The sequence below is a fragment of the Pogoniulus pusillus genome, chromosome 29 (assembly GCF_015220805.1).
Source record: "Pogoniulus pusillus isolate bPogPus1 chromosome 29, bPogPus1.pri, whole genome shotgun sequence".
Lineage (NCBI taxonomy): Eukaryota > Metazoa > Chordata > Aves > Piciformes > Lybiidae > Pogoniulus > Pogoniulus pusillus.
Genome location: NC_087292.1, coordinates 346,346 through 366,963, shown reverse-complemented (window position 1 = coordinate 366,963; position 20,618 = coordinate 346,346). Strand labels below are relative to the sequence as shown.

Genomic DNA, 20,618 nt, shown 5'->3' with positions numbered 1-20,618 from the left:
TTTAGTTGAACAAACTTCCTTCTTCCTGTTGCCTCATCATTTGAATCGTTAAAGATCACAGAATCAACGAGGTTGGAAGAGAGCTCCAAGCTCATCCAGCCCAACCTATCCCCTAGCCCTACCCAATCAACCAGACCATGGCACGAAGTGCCCCAGCCAGGCTTGGCTGCAACACCTCCAGGGACACCGACGCCACCACCTCCCTGGGCAGCCCATTCCAATGCCAATCACTCTCTCTGACAACAACTTCCTCCTAAACATCCAGCCTGAACCTGCCGTAGCACAGCTTGAGACTGTGTCCCCTTGTTCTGGTGCTGGCTGCCTGGCAGCAGAGCCCAACCCCACCCGGCTACAGCCTCCCTTCAGGGAGCTGTGGACAGCAATGAGATCACCCCTGAGCCTCCTCTGCTGCAGGCTGCACCCCCCCAGTTCCCTCAGCCTCTCCTCACAGGGCTGTGCTTCAGGCCCCTCACCAGCCTTGCTGCCCTTCTCTGGACATGCTCCAGCACCTCAGCATCTCTCTTGAATTCAGGAGCCCAGAGCTGGACACAGCACTCACGGTGTGGCCTGAGCAGTGCTGAGTACAAGGGCAGAAGAACCTCCCTTGTCCTGCTGGCCACACTGCTCCTGAGCCAGCCCAGGATGCCATTGGCTTTGCAGCCCACGTGGGCACACTGCTGGCTCATGTTCAGGCCTGCTCCTTTGCAGTCTCAGTTCTGCAAAGCACAACAAGTTGAAAGTTTGAGCAAGGACCAGAGGACAAAAAAGGCCAAATGCCCCCTGGTGCTTCTTTGGATAAAAAAAGTGAAGTGGATTTCAGTTACACAGAACTCCTGAAGTTGAAGTCAAGGCTCTCCTTGTCCTAAGCTTGCCTTTTCCCACTCCAACTGTCCTGTCCTGACAGATGGCTCTCCTTGTCCTAAGCTTGCCTTTTCCCACTCCAACTGTCCTGTCCTGACAGATGGCTCACATCAACTGAAATTTCAACCACTACCACTTTGCAGACAGACGTACTCTAGATGCAGACACATGGTGGAGGTGCAGTCTGCCTCACCTTGAACCATTCTTAGCACAGAGCGAGTAAAAAACCCCCAAACATTATAAAAGCATTTCTTAAAGCAGACAGATGAAGCGACCTGGAGAAGGCCAAGGTGCTCAATGAGTTTTTTGCCTCAGTCCTCACCAGCAACTGCTCCAGCCACACCACTCATGTCACAGAAGGCAAAGGTAGGGACTGGGACAGTGAAGAACCATGCACCATAAGAAAAGATCAGGTTCAAGACCATCTATAGAACCTGAAGGTGCATAAGTTCATGGGTCATGATGAGATGTGTCCACAGTTCCTGAGGGAAGTGGCAGATAAAGTGGCATCAAATCTGAGAAGTCATGGTGAAGGTCCCAGGGACTGTGAAAGGGGAAACATTATCCCTCTCTGGGAGGAAATTACAGACCACTCAGCTCCGCCTCTGTGCCCAGCAAGATCAGGGAGCCTATCCTGCTGGAAACTGCACTAGGACACACAGAAGGAAGAGGCTAATGACAGCCAACACAGCTTCACTAAGAGCAAATCCTGCCTGTTCTATTGGATGGCCTTCCCTGACAGGGTTACAGCATTGGTGGATAAGGAACAGCAACTGATGACATCCGTCTGGATCTGGGCAAAGCCTGCAACGCTGCCATGAAGATGATCAGAGTGCTGGAGAACTTCTCTTTTAAGAACAGGCTGAGGGAGCTGGGGCTGCTCAGCCTGGAGACCAGAAGGCTCCAGGAAGACCTCACTGTGACCTTTCAGTACTTCAAGGGCGCCTACAGGAAAGCTGTGGAGAGCCTTTTGGTAAGGGAGTGCAGTCACAGGATGAGGTCTAACAGCTTTAAATGGAGAGAGGGGAGATTTAGATTAGAAGCAAGCAAAAAGCTCTTCACTGTGACAATGGGGAGACACTGGAATGGGATGCCCAAACAAGTTGTGAACATCTCATCCCTGGAAAGCCAGGCTGGATGAGGCCTTAAGCAACCTAGTCCAGTGGGAGGTGTCCTTGCTCACAGTAGGGGAAGTGGGAAGGAGTTGATCTTTAAGGTTGCTTCCAGCCCAAACCACTCTGTGACTCTCACACTGCTGCAGATTCTCATGAAAATAGCTGGCCAAAGGGGAAGAAAATATTTCCCTTTCTGAGGTGTCTGAGCAGCACTTCTGACAGGCATAAATCTGTCTTCTGTAGATTCATTAAATGCCACAGCTATGGGAGGAGATTCAGTGAAAACGCAAACATGAGTCAAAAAGAAAACCTTAAGAAACCTCAGACATTGTGCTGGTCACAGAGCCATTCCATTTGAATGAGGCATGTGGTACTGGAACACGGAGGAAACACCTTGACGATGTGTTGTTGAGCAGCTGAACCAGAAAGCCAGTGTGCCTGAACTCCCTCTGAATGTTAGCCAGCTCTGCACAGCAGTATGCCCTTGCACAGGACTGTGCACACTGCTGGCCCTGCCCAGTCAGCTCCTCACCACCCCAACTCCCCACAAGGCAGAGCACTCGGGAACACACACCCAGCTCGCACTGCTCCCTTCGGACAGCAGTTGCTCTGCAGGCCAGCTAGGACACCATCCCCACGCATCCCCATGGCTAGTCTCCCCTGCTGAGACAGGAGCAGGACTGCCCTCCAGTGCCACCATGTGTTGTACCTGAATCCACACCGCGAGAACCGCAACTCACAACTGGATCTTGAGCTCTTCAGTGGCTTCATCTTTGGGCTTGCTTTGTTGTTGGTTTTTTTTAATTCCCTTCTGCTGGAGTTCACTGAGCTCACCAGCAAAGCCCCTCTCCATGCTTCGGTGCTTCTTGTTTGTTTAATTTTTAAGGCAGAATAAACTGTCCTAGCAGAACTTCTCTGGGGTTACGAGAAATCTTCCCACCCAGTGGCTGAATGGAGAAGAGAACTTACTCAAAACCCACCCAAAGCTACACTGAAACATGGAACTGCCTAAAGGAGAGACAAAATATTTTGCCTGCTCCAGCAGCCTAGGGAGGTGGTGACTTTCCATCACGAACCAGACTTGACACCTCCCTGCTGTATCTGATGTCTGCGTGAGAGTCCTCTTTGCTGGAATTTCTGATCACTTGTGCCTTGCTTTCACCTCAAGCCCTTTTTGAATCTGCTCCCATACTCCTGTGTTTTCCACTTTTCAGGCACAGGGCCAGTTTGAGTTTACATGACTCGTGTGTTAGTAGTTCAGCAGTTTCATTTCAGAGCCTCTCTAGACTTGTTGGAAGACTGCTGCCTGCTCTTCAGGAGGTGTTACACCTCACTGCATTGATGGGGAAAGCTGAGACTTAGTGTCTTGGTTATGTACAAGAGGTGGTGGGTTGGGGGTGGGCTGTGATTGGCCTTGAAAATTAATTAAAACAATTCACATGGAGTAGGATGGAGAAGGAGATTACAGAGGAGGATGTAAGGAGATGGCTTCATGGAATCACAGAATGCTTTGAATTGGAAGGGACCATCCAGTTCTAACCCCTTGCCATGGGCAGGGACACCTCCCACCAGCACAGCTTGCTCAAGGCCTCATCCAGCCTGGCCTTCAACACCTCCATGCAGGGGACATGCATAATCTTTCTGGGCAACCTGTGCCAGTCTCTCATCAGTCTCACTCTGAACAATTTCTTCCTCATCTCCACTCCCACTCTCCCCTCTCCCAGCTCAAAGCCATTCCCCTCATCCCGGTATTTCCAGTCCTCGTCAGAAGTCCCTCCCCAGCTCTTCTGGATCCCCTTCAAGTACTGGAAGGCTGCTCTAAGGTCTCCCTGCAGCCTTTTCTTTTCCAGGCTCAACAGCCCCAACTTTCCCAGCCTGTCCCCATAGGGGAGGTTCTCCAGTCCTTTGAGCATCTTGGTGGCCTCCTCTGGAGGGTCACAGTCCTTAACATCATTCAACTTCATGTATTTAAAGTTAAATCTGGTAAAGTTCTTCCTCATGGTGATAAAGAACTTTTTCAGAAAGCTCCTTTATGAGTATCCCTCAGCCAGGCACAGCCACTGCCACCTGAAAGCTGTTGCAAGTACTTTCTGGCAAATCTGAGTGTCTCTCCCAGACAGGGAGATGCCTAAACCAGGACAGCTCTGAGGAATGCCGTGCCTCTTCCCAGCAGCTGCAGCTTCAAATGGTACCAGCAATGGTAACTGTTGTAATCTGAATTTAATGCCTGTGCTGGGGAGATGGATTTCATTTCCTTGCTCAAACGTAAAGTTTCAGAAAAACTAAAAGCAGAAGGTTGTGCAGGTAGGCTGTGGATGCCCCACTCCTTGAGGCTGGACAAGGCCTTGAGCAACCTGGTCTAGTGGAAGGTGTCCCTGCCCATGATAGGAAGACTGGAAATAGATTATCTCTAAGGCCCCTTCCAACCCAAACCATTTTGTAAATCTATGAATAAAAACACAGGCTACAGTCACCATACAAACACGTGGCCAGATCTCAAACATAAAATTACTCCTGGAATTAAAATTATTCTGCAGCAGGTATTTCCTAAGTTTTAAACAAGTTACACAGACCTGGAATTTGTCAACCTGCCCTGCAAAGTGCTTGCACAGGAAAACTGAAGTATAATGCAGTACAGTGTCCATCTCACCACAAGCAGGAACTTCTTAAAGGTGGCTTTGTTATTTTACAGTGGCTCACTACTGCCTTCCAGCAAGAGCTGCAGACTGAACCCACAGCACTGAGCAGACAAAGGGCCTGAAGAACAGCCAAACCACAGAAGCAGAATGTGGATTAGTAAAAAAGATCATCCTCCCAATGTTTTGCATAGAAGTATTGCTAGACAGCTTCCTTGAAAGCTTGAAGATAATCCAGCAGTTACTTCAGGAGACAAGTTTCTGTCCTCTCCATAGTTCTAATTTTCAAGACTTGTACTTAAACTAATCCCTAACAGGTGAAACCCAAACATGTTTCCATCCCCTACCACCAGCTTTACTCTGCAAAATCTGCAGTTTAGGAGACTTCTCAAAAAATGTTCTATTTGCAGGCCTAGAACTTCTTTAGTTCCAGAGCTGCACTCATCACAACATAGAATCTACCAGGTTAGAAGAGACTTCCAAGATCATCCAGCCCAATCTAGCACCCAGCCCTATTCAGTCAACCAGATCATGGCACTAAGTGCCTCACCCAGGCTTTTCTTCACCACCTCTAGGGATGGTGAATCCACCACCTCCCTGGGCAGCCCATTCCAATGCCAATCACTCTCTCTGACAACAACTTCCTCCTAACATCCAGCCTGGACCTGCCCTGGCACAGCTTGAGGCTGTGTCCCCTTGTTCTGTTGCTGGTTGCCTGGTAGAAGAGACCAACCCCCACCTGGCTACAGCCTCCCTTCAGGTAGCTGTAGACAGCAACGAGGTCACCTTTGAGCCTCCTCTTCTCCAGGCTAAACAACCCCAGCTCCCTCAATCTCTCCTCATAGGGTTTGTGTTCCAGGCCCCTCACCAGCTTCGTTGCCGTTCTCTGGACACGTTCCAGCACCTCAACATCTCTCTTGAATTGAGGGGCTCAGAGACCCAAGAACTCTGCAAGTTACACTGTGAAGACTGGCACAGCCTTCTTTGCACAGCTTTGATTCCAGATGCATGTTAGCAATAGAGAGCTTTTATTCACCTCACATTTTAATTCACCACACCTAGCCATTTGAACTGTCCATTTTAGATGACACTAGTAGCAGAAACACAATACTCACCTGATCTTTGGAAAAAGCTTTGACATGAATGTTTTTGACGGTCTGAACTACACCATCATAAAATTTCACAGTGTATGTACCTAAAATTTGGAAATAAAGCAGAAGAGTTTAAAGATCGGAAGTTACCTAGCAGAGCTTTTGCTAACAGCTCCAGTACTCTAGCTCTGGGTAAAGGCTGCCTTGTCTGCATTAGAAACTTCAACAGCAGAGATCTTACCACAGGCCAGGTAAGGGAGAAAGGCAAGTTACCAGAAATAGCCACGGTAAGCATAAAGGTGCATGTGGAAGCTTAGAGTTGCTCTCTTCACAAAACCCCACCACACTTGTGGTAGAATACTCCACTAGATAATTACACAGAATTTTTGCCCTCGACCTCACAACATATGCTCAACCTAATACAAACATAGCACAAGAACAAATCCTGCACACCTTCCTGATGCTCAAAGCAGAGAAGCATGGCTGTGGGTTTTTTCCCTTCTTCTTTTCCTTTCTTCTATTTGTAAGGATTTTTGCAGCACTAACACTACCTTTACTGTGGTTACATGTGGTTACCCTGGCAATAAACTTCAGAAGAAACACATTTACCCAAAGGTACACTTAAAGGAATCACTGACTGGATAGCCCAGCAGAGAGCTTTCATCTTGTGAAAAGGGTAAGAGATTAGGTTCAAAGCCTGGAGGCAGACCAAGACACAAAACTGACAGCAGAACTTTTCACATTTGTCTTCTGTCTCTGTGCTATCTGCACACTGAAGAAAATGAAGCTAGAATACAGTCAAGGAACGCATTCCTGCCAAGTAGGACAAAACCAGAAGTTAGTCCTTACCATCTTTGTTAACAGCAGTGACTTTGGCTGGGTAGAAGCGACAGTCAGACCAGCAAGCCAATACCTGGTCATTCACGTGAAATCCCTGCAAGACAGCAGGTCAGAGGATTTTCATCTGAGAGTTACTGAAACATACAGCTTCACTAACACATCGCACCGATTCCTTCTCCATAGTTTTAAACAAACCATCAAAAACTTACACAGGAGGCAACACAGCAACACTGAAGCATTTTAATAGTCATGGTTTGCACAAACACACATTAAGCTGCTCCACACTACAGTATCCTCATTGCTACTTACTGCACAACCTTCCTCCTCATGCAATCCTTCCTTCCTCAACTGTATTTTCTCTAAGGGACGTAAGTAAGGGCTGTCCCAGCAAAACCATTCATCATATCTATGGTTCCAGCGTTTGAAATGGATAAGCACTTTTCCTTCTTCATAGTCAATCTCTTCAATGTGAGCTGGGTACCTGGGTCAAGAGGCAGATTAAAGCATTTCAATTAAGAGTAAGGTGAACTGTCTCAGACAGTTACAGCACAGAACATGACACAAACTGAGCCTTCTGCACCATCAAAAGCAAAATAACTGCAGATCTGCCCAATGAAGTTTGATAGGGAGCCAAGTAATCACAGCTAACAACCTTTAGTTCTGCATCAGCTTAGTGTTATTTGATCTATCACTTGTGTAAGCAATAAAGATGCTACAAAACGGCCAAGAGCTCAGCAAAGGATGAACCCCAAAACTGAACAGGAAAGGCAAACCCTGGCTGCAGGAAGAGGAGATAATCAGTAAGCTTTTGGTATGTGATGGGGGGGGGGGGAAGGAAGTAGAGAGTGAGAAGGAAGAAAAAGCTTCCCTAGACCTAGAGTTCACATACTGACAGAACTGAGAGCATCAGTCCCCCCAGCTTGCCAAGAGCAAGAGGAACTCCTGGAGGCCAATACTCTCACTGCTCTCAGAGCTATCCATTAGCAGGCATCACCTTCCCTGTGTAACAGCAAAAGTCTCACAGGTACACCAAACCATGCAGTTATTTCATCTGCAAAGTCCTGGACCTTTAAGTAACAATGGTTCTGTGTACTGGAATTACAGGGAAAGGAGATGAGTCAAATCTAGTTGTTTCTGATCAAGAAGCCCTCAAAAAGTATGCATTTCTTTAATTGCATTGGTAATTTGTAACTTCAGCGTTGCAGAATCAGAGCATAATCCACTATCCCAGCTGAAGATAACATCACAGGCACTGATGTCTTCCCCTCTACAGTAACACTGACATGTTCATTTGTCAGCGTTTCCAGTTTTTTGTGGAAGAAAGACAAGTCCCAAACGAATTCTTAAAGAAAAGGAAAAGCCCAGAACCAAATTCACAAGCGTTCTTCACCTGATAAATCACACTGAAAAAGACAGAACAAGTGGTAGAAGAAAATAGTAATTGGAAAGGATCAAGCCTAATGCTTGAAGAATGCCCAGACAAGTCAGAATTAAAATGGCAATGCAGCAGAGTCGTTCTGCTAACCTCCAGATGAAAAAGAACAGCTAACCACTACTGAAGCCCTTCAGCAGATCTCAGACACATCCAGTCATGAGTTGTTCAAAAAAAGCTACAAATAGGCCACTCACCATTGCACTGCAACCACAGTCTAAGGCCCTGCCACATGCCTCAGCTATGCATTAGCTCAGCAAAACGTTCTCCTCAAAACACAGGCAACAAAGGCTGTGAGGAGAGAAAGACAATCGGAGACACTTGTGGCAGGAAGGGCTCCACCTGGTTACCTAGGAAAGAAGTGACTTCCTTGCTATGACAGACAATGCATTTCATATGCAGGTGACCCCAAGCACAGTGTTCAAATGGAGGAACACAGAGACCTTCCTCAGTTCTATTATCACTGGCTGTCTCAGTAGCCACCTAGCACCAGGGACAGGTAAGAAAAAGCAGTATCTAGTGCCCTACAAAATGCAATGAAAGCAAGGGGAGGAATTCCCAGAGCCTCTCAACAAGAGAACAGGCAGAAGGATACTTTTGCCAACAGGACAGCAACAGGCCTAGGACTTGTCCAGATTCTCAGAGAACAAGAGGGAAGCTCATAAAAGTGCCCGAGTGATGACTCTACACAGAGCTAACAACCAGGCACACAACCACCTCTGGTGAATACACCCAACCCATCTGTTCCCTCCCACTGCAGGGAGAAGTCCCAACGAAGGAACCCTCTCCACTAAAAGAACTATCATCCCAGAGCCATGCACTAGCATCACCTGCACCTAACCCACCTCACCTTCTGAAAACTCCCTGCTGGGGAACAGATGTTGCCTTATCAAGAAAAGCAAAGCACACCTGACCATGAGAGCAGAGTCAAAGTGTGCCAGTATGGGTGACCTGCAGCTCTTGCAAGCTCCTAGATAACTTACCAGCAGGTCTGAACACAATTTCTCTTTCTGAAGCAACCAGCATCAGCAAACTTATGGTCAGTGCTCTTGACTAAAGCAGGAAATAGTTTGTGGATAATTAGATCTATCCACAAACTTTGACAGCCCTCTCCCTGGAACAAAACACACTACTGGCAACTATGAAATAAAGACCTAAGGTTCACAGGTTCTCAACAACTCTGATCATCACACCCTGCACTGCAAACTCCCCTCCTTCAACGTTTGTACCCTAGCCCTCAAAAAGGGGTTTAGCAAGCATGCCACGTCAGGAGGGGCAGCTTCTCGCACGTCTTGACAGCAAAGGAGCAATGCAGAGCAGCTGTATGCATGCACCAAAAGCCTGTGAACGTGCCACGGGCAAGAGAAATCTGCATTTTATTAGAAAAGCCAAACCAACAAGACCCACAACACCCCCACAGAACAAACTGACCAACCCATCCACCCAAAAAACAGCAAGAAGCTGCCACCACACTACAGAAGGATACACAAAGCCAAAGGGCAAGAGCCGAAGCCTGGCTAAGGCCTGCAAAAGGAGTACAAACACCACTAGGGATGGTTCAACATGCCCTCCCCCAAATCACAAAGGAGGCATCCAGCATTCTCCATGGACCTTCAAGACTGTCAAGTGATCCTGGGTAAGACATCCCCACCTGGTACTGATTTGAGTATTTAGCTAACACACTGTGAAAAACAAACTGAAACCAGGCAATCTCTTGCACTATCCTGGGAGGACAAAACAAGTAGTTCTCCAGCTCAATGCAGAAGGAATGATGAGCTTCTATCTTTTAAGCCTCATGCATGGGCTAAACAGTAAGGGAAAATCTCCAAGGTGCCCAGCCTGCTGGTATTGATTTTAGTAAGAACCCAAGCAGCAATCAGAAGATCAAACGGCAAAATTCCAGAGAGGAGTTAGCAATGACTAACAACTTCAGGCTACTGTTGTCAGAGCACAGCAAACAGGTTTCCTGTAGATGCCAGTGTAAAACCATCCTGTTCTGAGAAGAGCTAAATAGCTGGAAACTCAGAGCACTGATCAAACAAGTTGCCATCCCTCAGTCCTGAACTAGTTTGTCTCCCTTCTCATCTCTTATGTACCAAAACTGAATTGCTGTGAACTCCCTATTGGTGTCCTCTCCCTCTTGGACCCTTCCCTAGGAAGGGACAAACTTACTTCTGTCAAACCAATGGTGAGAGGAAAGGAAGCACCTAGGAGAAGCAGTACCAGTACTGATCTTTGATAAGAGCTCTAAAGATATAAAATTCAGCTTCCACTTTGGCAAGGAGCAGACTCTGCAGTGACTACTCTACTGGCATACACTAGTTTTTTTTCCTCTTCAGCAGGGTTGACATCACATCCAAACACCCTGCAAGTCCTGAACAACCACTTCTGGGAACAAAACAGGTAACTGGGGCTCTTGGATCAAATCTATTCCAAAGTACTATCGCCACTGGAGAAGCAGTCCTCACCCAGGAACTGACTGGTGTGTTGGGAATCAAAGCCAACCCTCTGATTAAACAAGAGGCTTTTGCCCACATTTAAGTGCCACCACAGTACCAAAGCTTAGACCTCCCAAGGGACAGCACTGGCAAAAGCAGCTATCAGCAAAGCTCTGTGTCCAAGTAAAAGAGCTCACTAGAACCACACAGTGATCCTGTTCACAAAGCAGCAGGTCAAAGTATCAGAGCAAAATGAAGTCTGCTATCCTCTACAACTTCACAGCTAGGGAGCAGGCAGCCTGGCACCACCGACAGATTGCTAAGAGAAGCTAAGCCCGTTCCTCATCCACATTTTGGTTCCAAACCCTGAGAACAGGAACAGATGCAGATCACCAGTTAAGGAAACGTGGACTATCTGACAGAGGTTTCAAAAGCTTTACAAGCAAAACAAACCTTCCAAAACTCAACTAAGTTGTGAGATCAAAGAGTTGCAAGACACTGCATAAGACAGGTCACTGAAGATCAAGTGTCTTCAAAAACCGGTGTGGCTTGGCCTTGGGCATGCAGCACACTCAGAATTCAGACTGAGCCAAGGGATCTGTGTGAAATATGAGCACTGAATTCCCCCCACACTGAGCCTGTCCACGTCAGAGCTGTGCACGCCCATGCTTTCAGATGCTGCTCTCATCCAAACACACCAGAAATGGCACAGCCACGGACACAAGTTCTTAGCCTCATTCAAACACTATCTTCAGCACCTGCACCTTTAGGAAGCCTCTATTACAGACAGCTCAAGGAATCTCCTGTGTGGAGGTGTAACTTTTCTGCTGCATAAGCAAAGCACAAGAACACAAAAGATGTCAGCAGCCTCAGTCCCCAACTGCACACCTCGTAGTTACACAGGAAGGCCAACAAAACATGCAGGTGTGACTTCCTGGTAGCACTGCTGTGCTCACTCATTCTCACAGTTCAAAACACCTTGTATCTGGGAAGCAGAGAAACACTGCATGCAACCAGATGTTCTGGAACGAGTTTCCTGTGTCTAAAGCAATGCTCCATCTTCTTGGGACATCCAGATGGTACTCAGCACTGCAACTTCTGCATGCTTAACCTGCTGGCAGGTTCCAGAGCCTAAAGCACAATCCTATATAATCCACAGAGACTGAAATGAAAGTCAACTCAGGGTAATTTCAGGAGAGAGGAGGAGCTGGAAAACCAAATTAATTCCTCTATTTAAGAAGTCTTTGACTCCAGCAATTTTCACAGCCTTGTTCACTGAGCATTATTAAACACTAATTTTTTGAGCTGACTTCCTAAAATTAACACAATTAGAAGGCTCAAAGTTAGCCCAAGTAGCTTTGAGGCACTTTCGTCCTTTCCTATTGCAGTGGTTAGTCAGGACAAGCATTCTTCCTTACAACTAAAATCTGCACAACAGGCTCCAGAGCAGACTTCTCAGTGTGGAATGTGTTTATGCATTCCATTCTTGGGTTCTAAAGCTGACCATCATCAAATAAGCACAGACCATAACCACTTCCATCAGACCTGGAAGTGTAAGAACTCACAACAGCAATGCAAAAGGAGGAAGCGAGGAACCACCCTGGGTCTTCCACACTCCAGAACGTCTAATCTGCAATCTGTGAGCAGCACAGAACTTGAAGGTCAGTCTGGAGTTCCAGAAGCTGAAGTCCCAAGAGATGCATCAGCAGTCCTACTGCTCAGACATAGAACCAGCAAGCTTCTTTTCAAGGACCAGCACAACACATTAGCATCTAGGGCCCACTCCCACCACTGGGATATCAACTCTTATAAATTATCTACTTTCCTACTAAACCAATGACTGAGGCTCTAAATATTGTAAGGATACAAAATATTTAAGATATTAAAGGCTTAGAGTTAATAGAATATGAATGGTTTTAAAAAAATACCAGTTTTTTAATCTGTCACGGGCTTCCAACTGGGCTCCCACCTCAAAGTTGATCCCTCTTCTATTCGGAGGATGTTTTGTCATTTTGTAATAGCAACACTGCTGATTTTATTCCCCTGAAAAATGCAATTAAATATCAATCACTAATCAAGACATACACAAAATAAGCTTATGCAGCATAATCCCCAAAAGCTAGATGTTAAGAGACTTCTGAAGTTTTGGGTTGCACAAGGTAAAGGGAGCAATTATCTCTTAAGAAAGAGTTCTCAAGTGGCAGTGCACAGAATCCTTTCAAAAATGCATTCAAAACGGTTGCTACTGGACCTTGAAAGATTCAAGCTCAATCTTTGTTCACTGGTCCAAATTCCAGGGCAAACAAGAACTCTGCAACCTGCTGTTTATTCGCAGCCCAGACAGAAGTTTTGTAGGATTCTCTCCCCCCTCCCAGTGTTGGTGGCAATCAGGAATCTGGTAAACAGAAGTGGGCCCAATGGAAGGCAGTAACAATTTTCAACAGCTACCACATCAACGAAACACTCAGGAACACTCCAGTACCTCAGCACTATAAATGCATCAGAGACGTCAGAGAGCTGCAGTTTATATACCCCGGTATAGAAGGCTGTCTGCACTGCTCACATGTTTATATTGCTTGTTTCCCTCTTCCCCACCTTTTGAACCACAAGAGTCTTCATCTGGACATTTCCAACAAATAAAGCCAAGGTTGAAGAAATCTTGTCTGAACAGTTTCTCTCAGGGTATGTTTAGCTACTGAGCAGACATTCCATTATTTCTCCCCAAATTTTGGTCATTCATTTTCCACAATTACAAGATCCAAATTATGATACATCCCTGCAGTTTTTAAGCTCACAAGATCCAAGTATATGAATAAGTTTCACTTGACACCATCTTCCTTACAGTAAGGCTGTATCTTGAAGATTTAAAAGATGTGCAAAATGGATGCAAGATAAATCAAACCCCCCTCATAGTCTTACACTACTACAATAAGGAGACAAGCACCAGCAACTGAAATAAGCAGCAGCACTTTGATTCACGCAAATCATCACCAGCAATGACACCAACTCAGCTGCATCTGCACAAGGACTAACATTATTTTATGAAGAATTACCCTGAGTTCAAGCATGCTTTAGAAATCAAAGACCTTTAGAAAAGTCATAAAGGTTCTATTGCACAGAAAGTGTCTATCAACAGTTTTTAAACCAGGCCATCTGCTAAGGGCTGCCATGGAGGCACCACCACCACCTTTAGTATCATAACCACACTGCAACAAAACCTCTCTATGAGGAGCTGATCTGCTGTCTTCCTCCAAAGCACTGCTTTTAAACAAATCTCTACTTCTATTGAAGCACCCTGCAAAAGTATGGGGCAAAAATGCTCTTGCCTGCGAACTCAAGTCACACCACAGTGACTCCCAATAACTTCCCCATCCAGGGAAGGAGAAACATTCCAAGTTACTTTTCTAGAGTATCTGGTAACAGTGTCTTCACCCACAGGCAGCTGATCAGAACTCCTATGGGCAAAAACTTCAGATCACTGCTTCTTCCCCAGAGTTTTCTTCCTCCCCTGCAGTTACCAAACTGGTGGCTTTGGGCTCTCCCTCACACCCTGTGACTGGATATAACTTGCTTCAGCAGTCCCAACACTCAACAGGCTGTCACGTGCAGCTCATCCCAGGAATAGCTTCCTCAAGCAGGTATTTCATAGAACACTGCACAATATCAATTAATCAGAGAAGCTCAACAACTGTACCCTGAAAAACACCATCTTAGAGCAAGAATGAAACCACAGGCCAGAGCCTTTGCTGGGAGCCAGCACATAGCTCTTCACTAACAAGGCCATAGGGAGAGTTCAGTGCTCAAACGGTGAATGTGGGGCAGGCTGTGGATGTAGTTCACTTGGACTTCAGCAAAGCCTTTGACACCATCTGTCACAACAAGCTCCTGGCACAGCTGGCAGCTCCTGGCTTGGACAGATTTCACTCTGATATGGGTCAAGAACTGGCTGGAGGGACAAGCCCCGAGAGTGGTGGTGAATGGTGCCACATCCAGTTGGCAACCAGTCACTAGTGGTGTTCCCCAAGGATCAGTCCTGGGCACAGTCCTGTTCAGTATCTTTATTGATGATCTGGATGAGAGGATTGAGTCCAGCATCAGTAAGTTTGCAGATGACACCAAGCTAGGAGCAGCTGTGGAGCTGTTGGAGGGTAGGAGAGCCCTGCAGAGGGACCTGGCCAGGCTGCATGGGTGGGCAGAGGCCAATGGGATAAGACTGAACAAGGCCAAGTGCAGGGTTCCACCCTTTGGCCACAACCCCAAGCAGCGCTACAGGCTAGGGCCAGAGTGGCTGAGAGCAGCCAGGAAGAAAGGGACCTGGGGGTACTGATAGAGAGTAGGCTGAAGATGAACCAGCAGTGTGCCCAGGTGGCCAAGAGAGCCAATGGCATCCTGGCCTGCATCAGGAACAGTGTGGCCAGTAGGATGAGGAAGGTTCTTCTGCCCCTGTACTCAGCACTGGTCAGGCCACACCTTGAGTACTGTGTCCAGTTTTGGGCTCCTCAATTCAAGAGAGATGTTGAGATAATGGAATATGTCCAGAGAAGGGCAGCAAGGCTGGTGAGGGGCTTGGAGCACAGCCCTGTGAGGAGAGGCTGAGGGAGCTGGGGGGGTGCAGCCTGCAGAAGAGGAGGCTCAGGGGTGATCTCATTGCTGTCCACAGCTCCCTGAAGGGAGGCTGTAGCCAGGTGGGGTTGGGCTCTTCTCCCAGACAACCAGCAACAGAACAAGGGGATACAGCCTCAAATTGTGCCAGGGGAGGTCTGGGCTGAATGTTAAGAGGAAGTTGTTGGCAGAGAGAGTGATTGGCATTGGAACGGGCTGCCCAGGGAGGTGGTGGTGTCGGTGTCCCTGGAGGTGTTGCAGCCAAGCCTGGGTGAGGCACTTAGTGCCATGGTCTAGTTGACTGCAAAGGGCTGGGCAACAAGTTGGACTGGATGATCTTGGAGGTCTCTTCCAACCTGGTAGATTCCATGATTCAAAGCAAGCACTGAACTCAGGAGCTTGCTCCTGCTTCCAGATTTTGTTTCAGTCTCTCCTCTCTTGCAAGGACAACCTGAAAACCCTGAACAAGCAAACAAATTTGAAATAACACTAGGCTCAGACAATCACAGCTATGACCTGGAAATGAGAATCCTTCATCAGAACACCTCTTCCAAAATCTTCTTCATCAGGAAAGTAAATTTGGTACTAACTTTATAACCAAACTAAGACCTGACCAGGCTTTTCAGCTTGGAAACTCTGGGAAGCTTGCCATCAGATGGCAATGATCGCTGCCAGCCTGAAGGCAGCTGTGTCCTGTGCTGCACCAACACAAGGGTGAGAAACAAGACAGGGAGAGGATTTCTGCCCCTCTGTTCTGCTGAGACCCCACCTGAGGTACTCCAGCTCTCAAGACCCCAACACAAGGACATCAAATTGTTAGAAAGGGTTCAGAAAAGAGATACAAAGATAATCTGAGAGTTGGAGAACCTCCTCTATGGGGGCAGGCTGAGGGATCTGGTGCTGTTGAGCCTGGAAAAGATGCAGAGGACATCTTAGAGCAGCCTTCCAGCACCTAAAGGGGCCTACAGAAGAGGCAAAGGGGGACTCTTTATGAGAGGCTATGGTGACAGGACAAGGGGCAACAGTTTTAAACTAGGTCAGGGTAGATCCTCCATTACGAAGAAGCTCTTTACTGTTAGAGTGATTAGACATGGGAAGAGAAAAGTTGTGGATTGCTCCCTCCCTGGAAGTATTTAAGACCAGGCTGGGTGAGGCTTTGATAGTCTGGTCAGTGGGAGGTGTCCCTGCCCACAGCAAGGGGTTGGAAGAAGATGACCTTTAAGGTCCCTTCTAACCTGAACTGTTCTATGAATCCATACTATGAAGCAGGTGCTCAAGATCATAAAGACAAGTAAATCAAGAAGTAGCTACTAGGCCTACCCCCAAAGCTGTACAGCTCTTCTACAGAACTTATTACACCTCTGAGGATTAGACCCACTTCAGGAACAAATACTTCAAGATTCAGACAGGTCACTACTCCTGCAAGAAAAACATGTCTAAATCTACCTCACTGGAGGTACACATTTCTGTTCTTTCAAAGAGAGAGCCTTTTCTTCCCCATAAAAGTCATTATGGTGTCATTTAGGTTTTAAAGGCCACTCAACTATTCAGATACTTACAGGTTCCAAGGAGGAAGCACACTCACGTCAAAGTAATGCAGAGGAGAATGCACTCACATCAGTATTGACCCCTTCAGGGTCTGCTAAGCAGATGTTGCCATTCTCATTCTCTTAAGTTCTGTCAGTGCTGAGCCCCAAGCCTGGCACATCACTGAATTGCACCAGAGGAGAGTTCCTCTGGAAACTGGAGAAATCCTTCACATTATCATTCAGAGCAAAACCAAGCAGTTATGTCCAGATTTCCTTTTCACTAATAACAGCCTCTATTGCTCTAACTCTAGAAACTGCAGAATTACTGCAGCCTTTTTCAAAGCCTCACCTACCTTTGCAAACACTCTTCCAAACCACTGGCACTCCTTATGAGCTATCACACCAAAACCCCTGCCTTTAAAGCAGTCCCACTTCCACTCTTGGTCCTGTCTCAGTTCAGGTCAGAAGAAAGGCAAATCCCTCCCACAGCTAAGCCTCTTATCTCCTTCATTCTTTAGTGTATCTGTGCCAGACCCAGGGCTTTCCCTCCCCTTTTATCGGAGCACAACAGAGGAAATAAAACATGAATCCCACGAAAAACTGCAGTTCTCCAACTTGATCAAGGGGCATGGCAAACTTTGGCAGTTTGCACAGTGCAAAGCAGCAGGAACTTTTGTACTGGATAGTCAGCCTCCTGTCCAGCTCCTCTGGGGCTTTCTACAGCACTGGTAAGTGACTGAGCAGAACTACATGGAAGGGTACTTGCAGCAAAACCAGGAAGGAAAAGCAACTAGCAAGAGACTGTCCCATCTTCACTGGCGATACAGCCCAGGTCTAACTAGCTGGGACACTGGAGACAGCCCTGTGATTTGAACTGCAGCTCCTCAAAAAGGTACAAGACAAGCTTGGCTTGTTTCCTTCAGGTACACCAGTGCAAGCAGTCTCTACACTAAGCCAGGTTTCCATAGCCTAAGCTGGATCGTCCAGCACCAGTGCTCCAAACCGTTTTGAAGCTCTCAAGGACTAAGTCCAACCACATTTTGCACATCTTACTGCTCTGGAGTAGTTAGTTTTAACCTTTACTTATCACATCTGTGCACATGACACCAAGGCTGGCATCTTCATCCGCAGAAGGATGGAAGCCTCACCCAGCTCACCCCCTACAACATGCACGCCCCCAGCAGGAAGGGTCAATCCGGAGAAGTCCACGGTCCCCACCACAACTGGAAGACCTTGCAAGTGGACGAGCACAGCCATGCTGTGCTGAAAGCACACACCTGCAGATGAGAAAAGGCAATTGCCACGTCAGACTGCACCACAGTTCTTAAAGACACCTTCACATCACACAGCCCCAGTGGCATCTCACCAAGGCTAAGCATCAGGCTCACAAACATCTAAACACCACTTCTAAAAACTGCTTTGGCACTGACCCAGGAAGCTGGTTACAAGAGACTGTTACTGCCTGCAGACAAAACCAATCCTGCCTACCAGGTTTCACCCACAATAGCACTGCTGCCCTGCAGTGTGCCCGACTGTGCATACACATGAAGCCAGACACAAAGCCCACAGCTGCTACAGCATTAACCCAAACCCAACACTGTACCAGCTATTCCTGCAGGGAGCCCCAGGCTCCTGCCTCACGTTTTGTTGAGGCACACCATTTCACAGCATGAGGAGGCAGCTTTAGGACACAAACAGTTTCAGAAGATATCCTTAACAATCATATTTTGAAATACAATGCCTCAGATCTTCAGTCAAGCCTTTTTTTTTTAATGCAGCAGGAGTGGAAACAGGGAAGATTCAAACTGGGCATTAAAGACCATCAGAAATAGCAATAAATTCCAAGGAACACTGCATCACCTCCCTTTTCTATTCAGAAGACATTCCAAATAAGACACCAGTCTATCTGTACTTCTGATTCACACCATGCAGGTAGATCTTGCCCAGGACACCCAGGACTCCCTTCCTGCTTTTACAGCTCTCCCAGATTCCATCAACAACTACACAGGCAAACCGTCTGAGCAACGCAACCGTGAAACTGGATCCTGTAACAAAAATACTGCTGCATTGCTAACACTGAAACATTCCCTCAAATGTTTTTTTAATTTTAGTTTAGACTCCTATTTTTCCTCTATTTTATAGAAGCAGACTAACAAAGCTGACATTAGGAAAAATCTACATTTCCTTCCCCCTTCAGGCAGAAACTGAGACTTGCTCAAAGCATTCCATGAGAGAAAAAGGTGTCAGCAAACACAAGCTACCCTCCCCAGCCTTCTCTAAGACTACAGGGCATGGAACAGGGCATTTTCATCCTCTCAGCATCTCATGTATCTGTGCTGTCAATTCAAACTGGTGCTGAGACTAGGACAGACCACGACAGAAGCAGGAATCGTGAACATGGGCAGTTCAACGGAACAGGAAAAAATGTTTTGCTGAAACAACACCTATTTGAATTACCAAGTGCAATTAAAGAAATGAACACTCAATTAATAGAATTATTTTCAATCATCTCTCATTTAGCTGCTCTGCTTTTCCCTTTTTTCCCCTCTGTAGCACACTAAAGGAAAAAGACAAACACTCTTAAACACAGAACAAGAAGAAAAAAAACACATTGTGGTAAGTGTTTATGTCACAGGCAATAAAGCAGTTTTTTCCCTAAATAAAATGACAAGAAAAACCTGCTTCAACAGAACTGCCTCCATCTGAAAATGTACAATCTTTGTTTTTAAAATGTAGGGATTTCATTCAGAGAAGTATTATCCACAGTGGCTCTTCAAGAAATAAAGCAAAACTTCAAAAGCTTAAAGAAAAGCTACAACTAACAAACCTAAGGGCCCATGCTTATACTCACCAAGAAGAAACTCGCTGCTTATACGGCTGCAAACATTCCACAGGCTGTTGTACAACTACAGGCAAGAAAAAACAGAAAATCATATGAGAGCAACACTAAAACCAGCTTAGAGTTAAAAAAAGTGCCTTCTCTATAGCCAACAACATCCTAGCCACGCAGTAACACCCTTAGAACATCAGTTTAATCTGACCATCATTTAATACAGATCCAAACTAGAGAGATACTCAGAGAACCTCATGGACACAGAGAGACTCTCTCTGCCTTATTTATTCTTTGACAAAGACTATCTAGGAACTTTATCATGACTCTGACTTTGGTGCAGAGATCTCAGGACAATCCTATTAGCTTAGCACGTAACCAGTGCAACCGCCAAACCTGGCATGTCAGCAACTCCAAAGGCAAGGTACTGCTTGCTGACACCGAAGCACAGGTCAATGACTGGTTCAATGCATCGCATGCGCTAAGCACTTAAAAGACACTCCAGCCAGCAGGCAGTTTTCTCTTGTGCATTGAGAATGGACCATTCCATGTGTAATGACAGCACAGACCATCGCCACGACTTCATCACCTTTTCCAATGGGCTGCTAAACATGAGAACAAGAGTTCCCACTGCCGGGTGTCCTTGCCCCCCTCTATCCCATTTGCCCTTTTGTGTTTTGTTTTCCCTCTGTTTTTACAAGCTACAGAAATTCTTAACTGCCTTCTCCACCTTTCTCAGTAACAGCTACTTGTCAGAGAAGGCTTTTAAATAATGGACCTGGGACATTCAAAGATAACTTAAAGGCAATCAACCCGTCCCAAATCTAACACCCTCTTTTCCTTCCAGGAGCTTAAGCAGAACTACCACTGAGAAATGCCCTCAAATATTGCTGCATCCTTCAACTGCCCAGAGAGTCTGGAACTGAGGAAAACAGATAAAACAAGAGAAAGGTTCAATTCTGAAATACCAAGTATGTGAAGTAGTCCACAAACAACCCCAAATCTGGGTCAAAGGATCTGAGTGCTCTAGATTTGGAAGTACATCAAAATCCTTTTGCAGAATGATTCACACAATTGAAATCATCTGATGCAATATCCCATTCCTACTCCTGCTGCAGTGCCATGCTGGCCAACAAACTTCACCAAGTCATCTCTCAGGGCAGATTATTCTAAAGTCCAGTCAAAAGCCTGGGCCAAACACAAGCCTGCAACAAGCTCAAACTACAGGTATACTCCACCATGGA

General features: G+C 46.5%; 1 protein-coding gene across 8 annotated transcripts in view; it reads right to left on the bottom strand.

Moving 5' to 3' along the window:
• Nucleotides 1-20,618, bottom strand: part of PHF20 (PHD finger protein 20) — a 69,400-nt gene that overhangs the window by 44,664 nt on the left and 4,118 nt on the right. For 5 of the 8 annotated variants that reach the window (XM_064167378.1, XM_064167371.1, XM_064167373.1 and 2 more), the window contains 4 exons: nt 19,396-19,450; nt 6,853-7,024; nt 6,553-6,637; nt 5,728-5,807 (listed from right to left, as the gene is read on the bottom strand). In XM_064167378.1, coding sequence (XP_064023448.1) covers nt 5,728-5,807; nt 6,553-6,637; nt 6,853-7,024; nt 19,396-19,450 — 392 coding nt within the window. Of the gene's footprint in view, nt 1-5,727; nt 5,808-6,552; nt 6,638-6,852; nt 7,025-12,341; nt 12,457-19,395; nt 19,451-20,618 lie in introns of all 8 variants that reach the window. The other 3 variants (XM_064167374.1, XM_064167377.1, XM_064167376.1) reach the window with 1 other exon arrangement.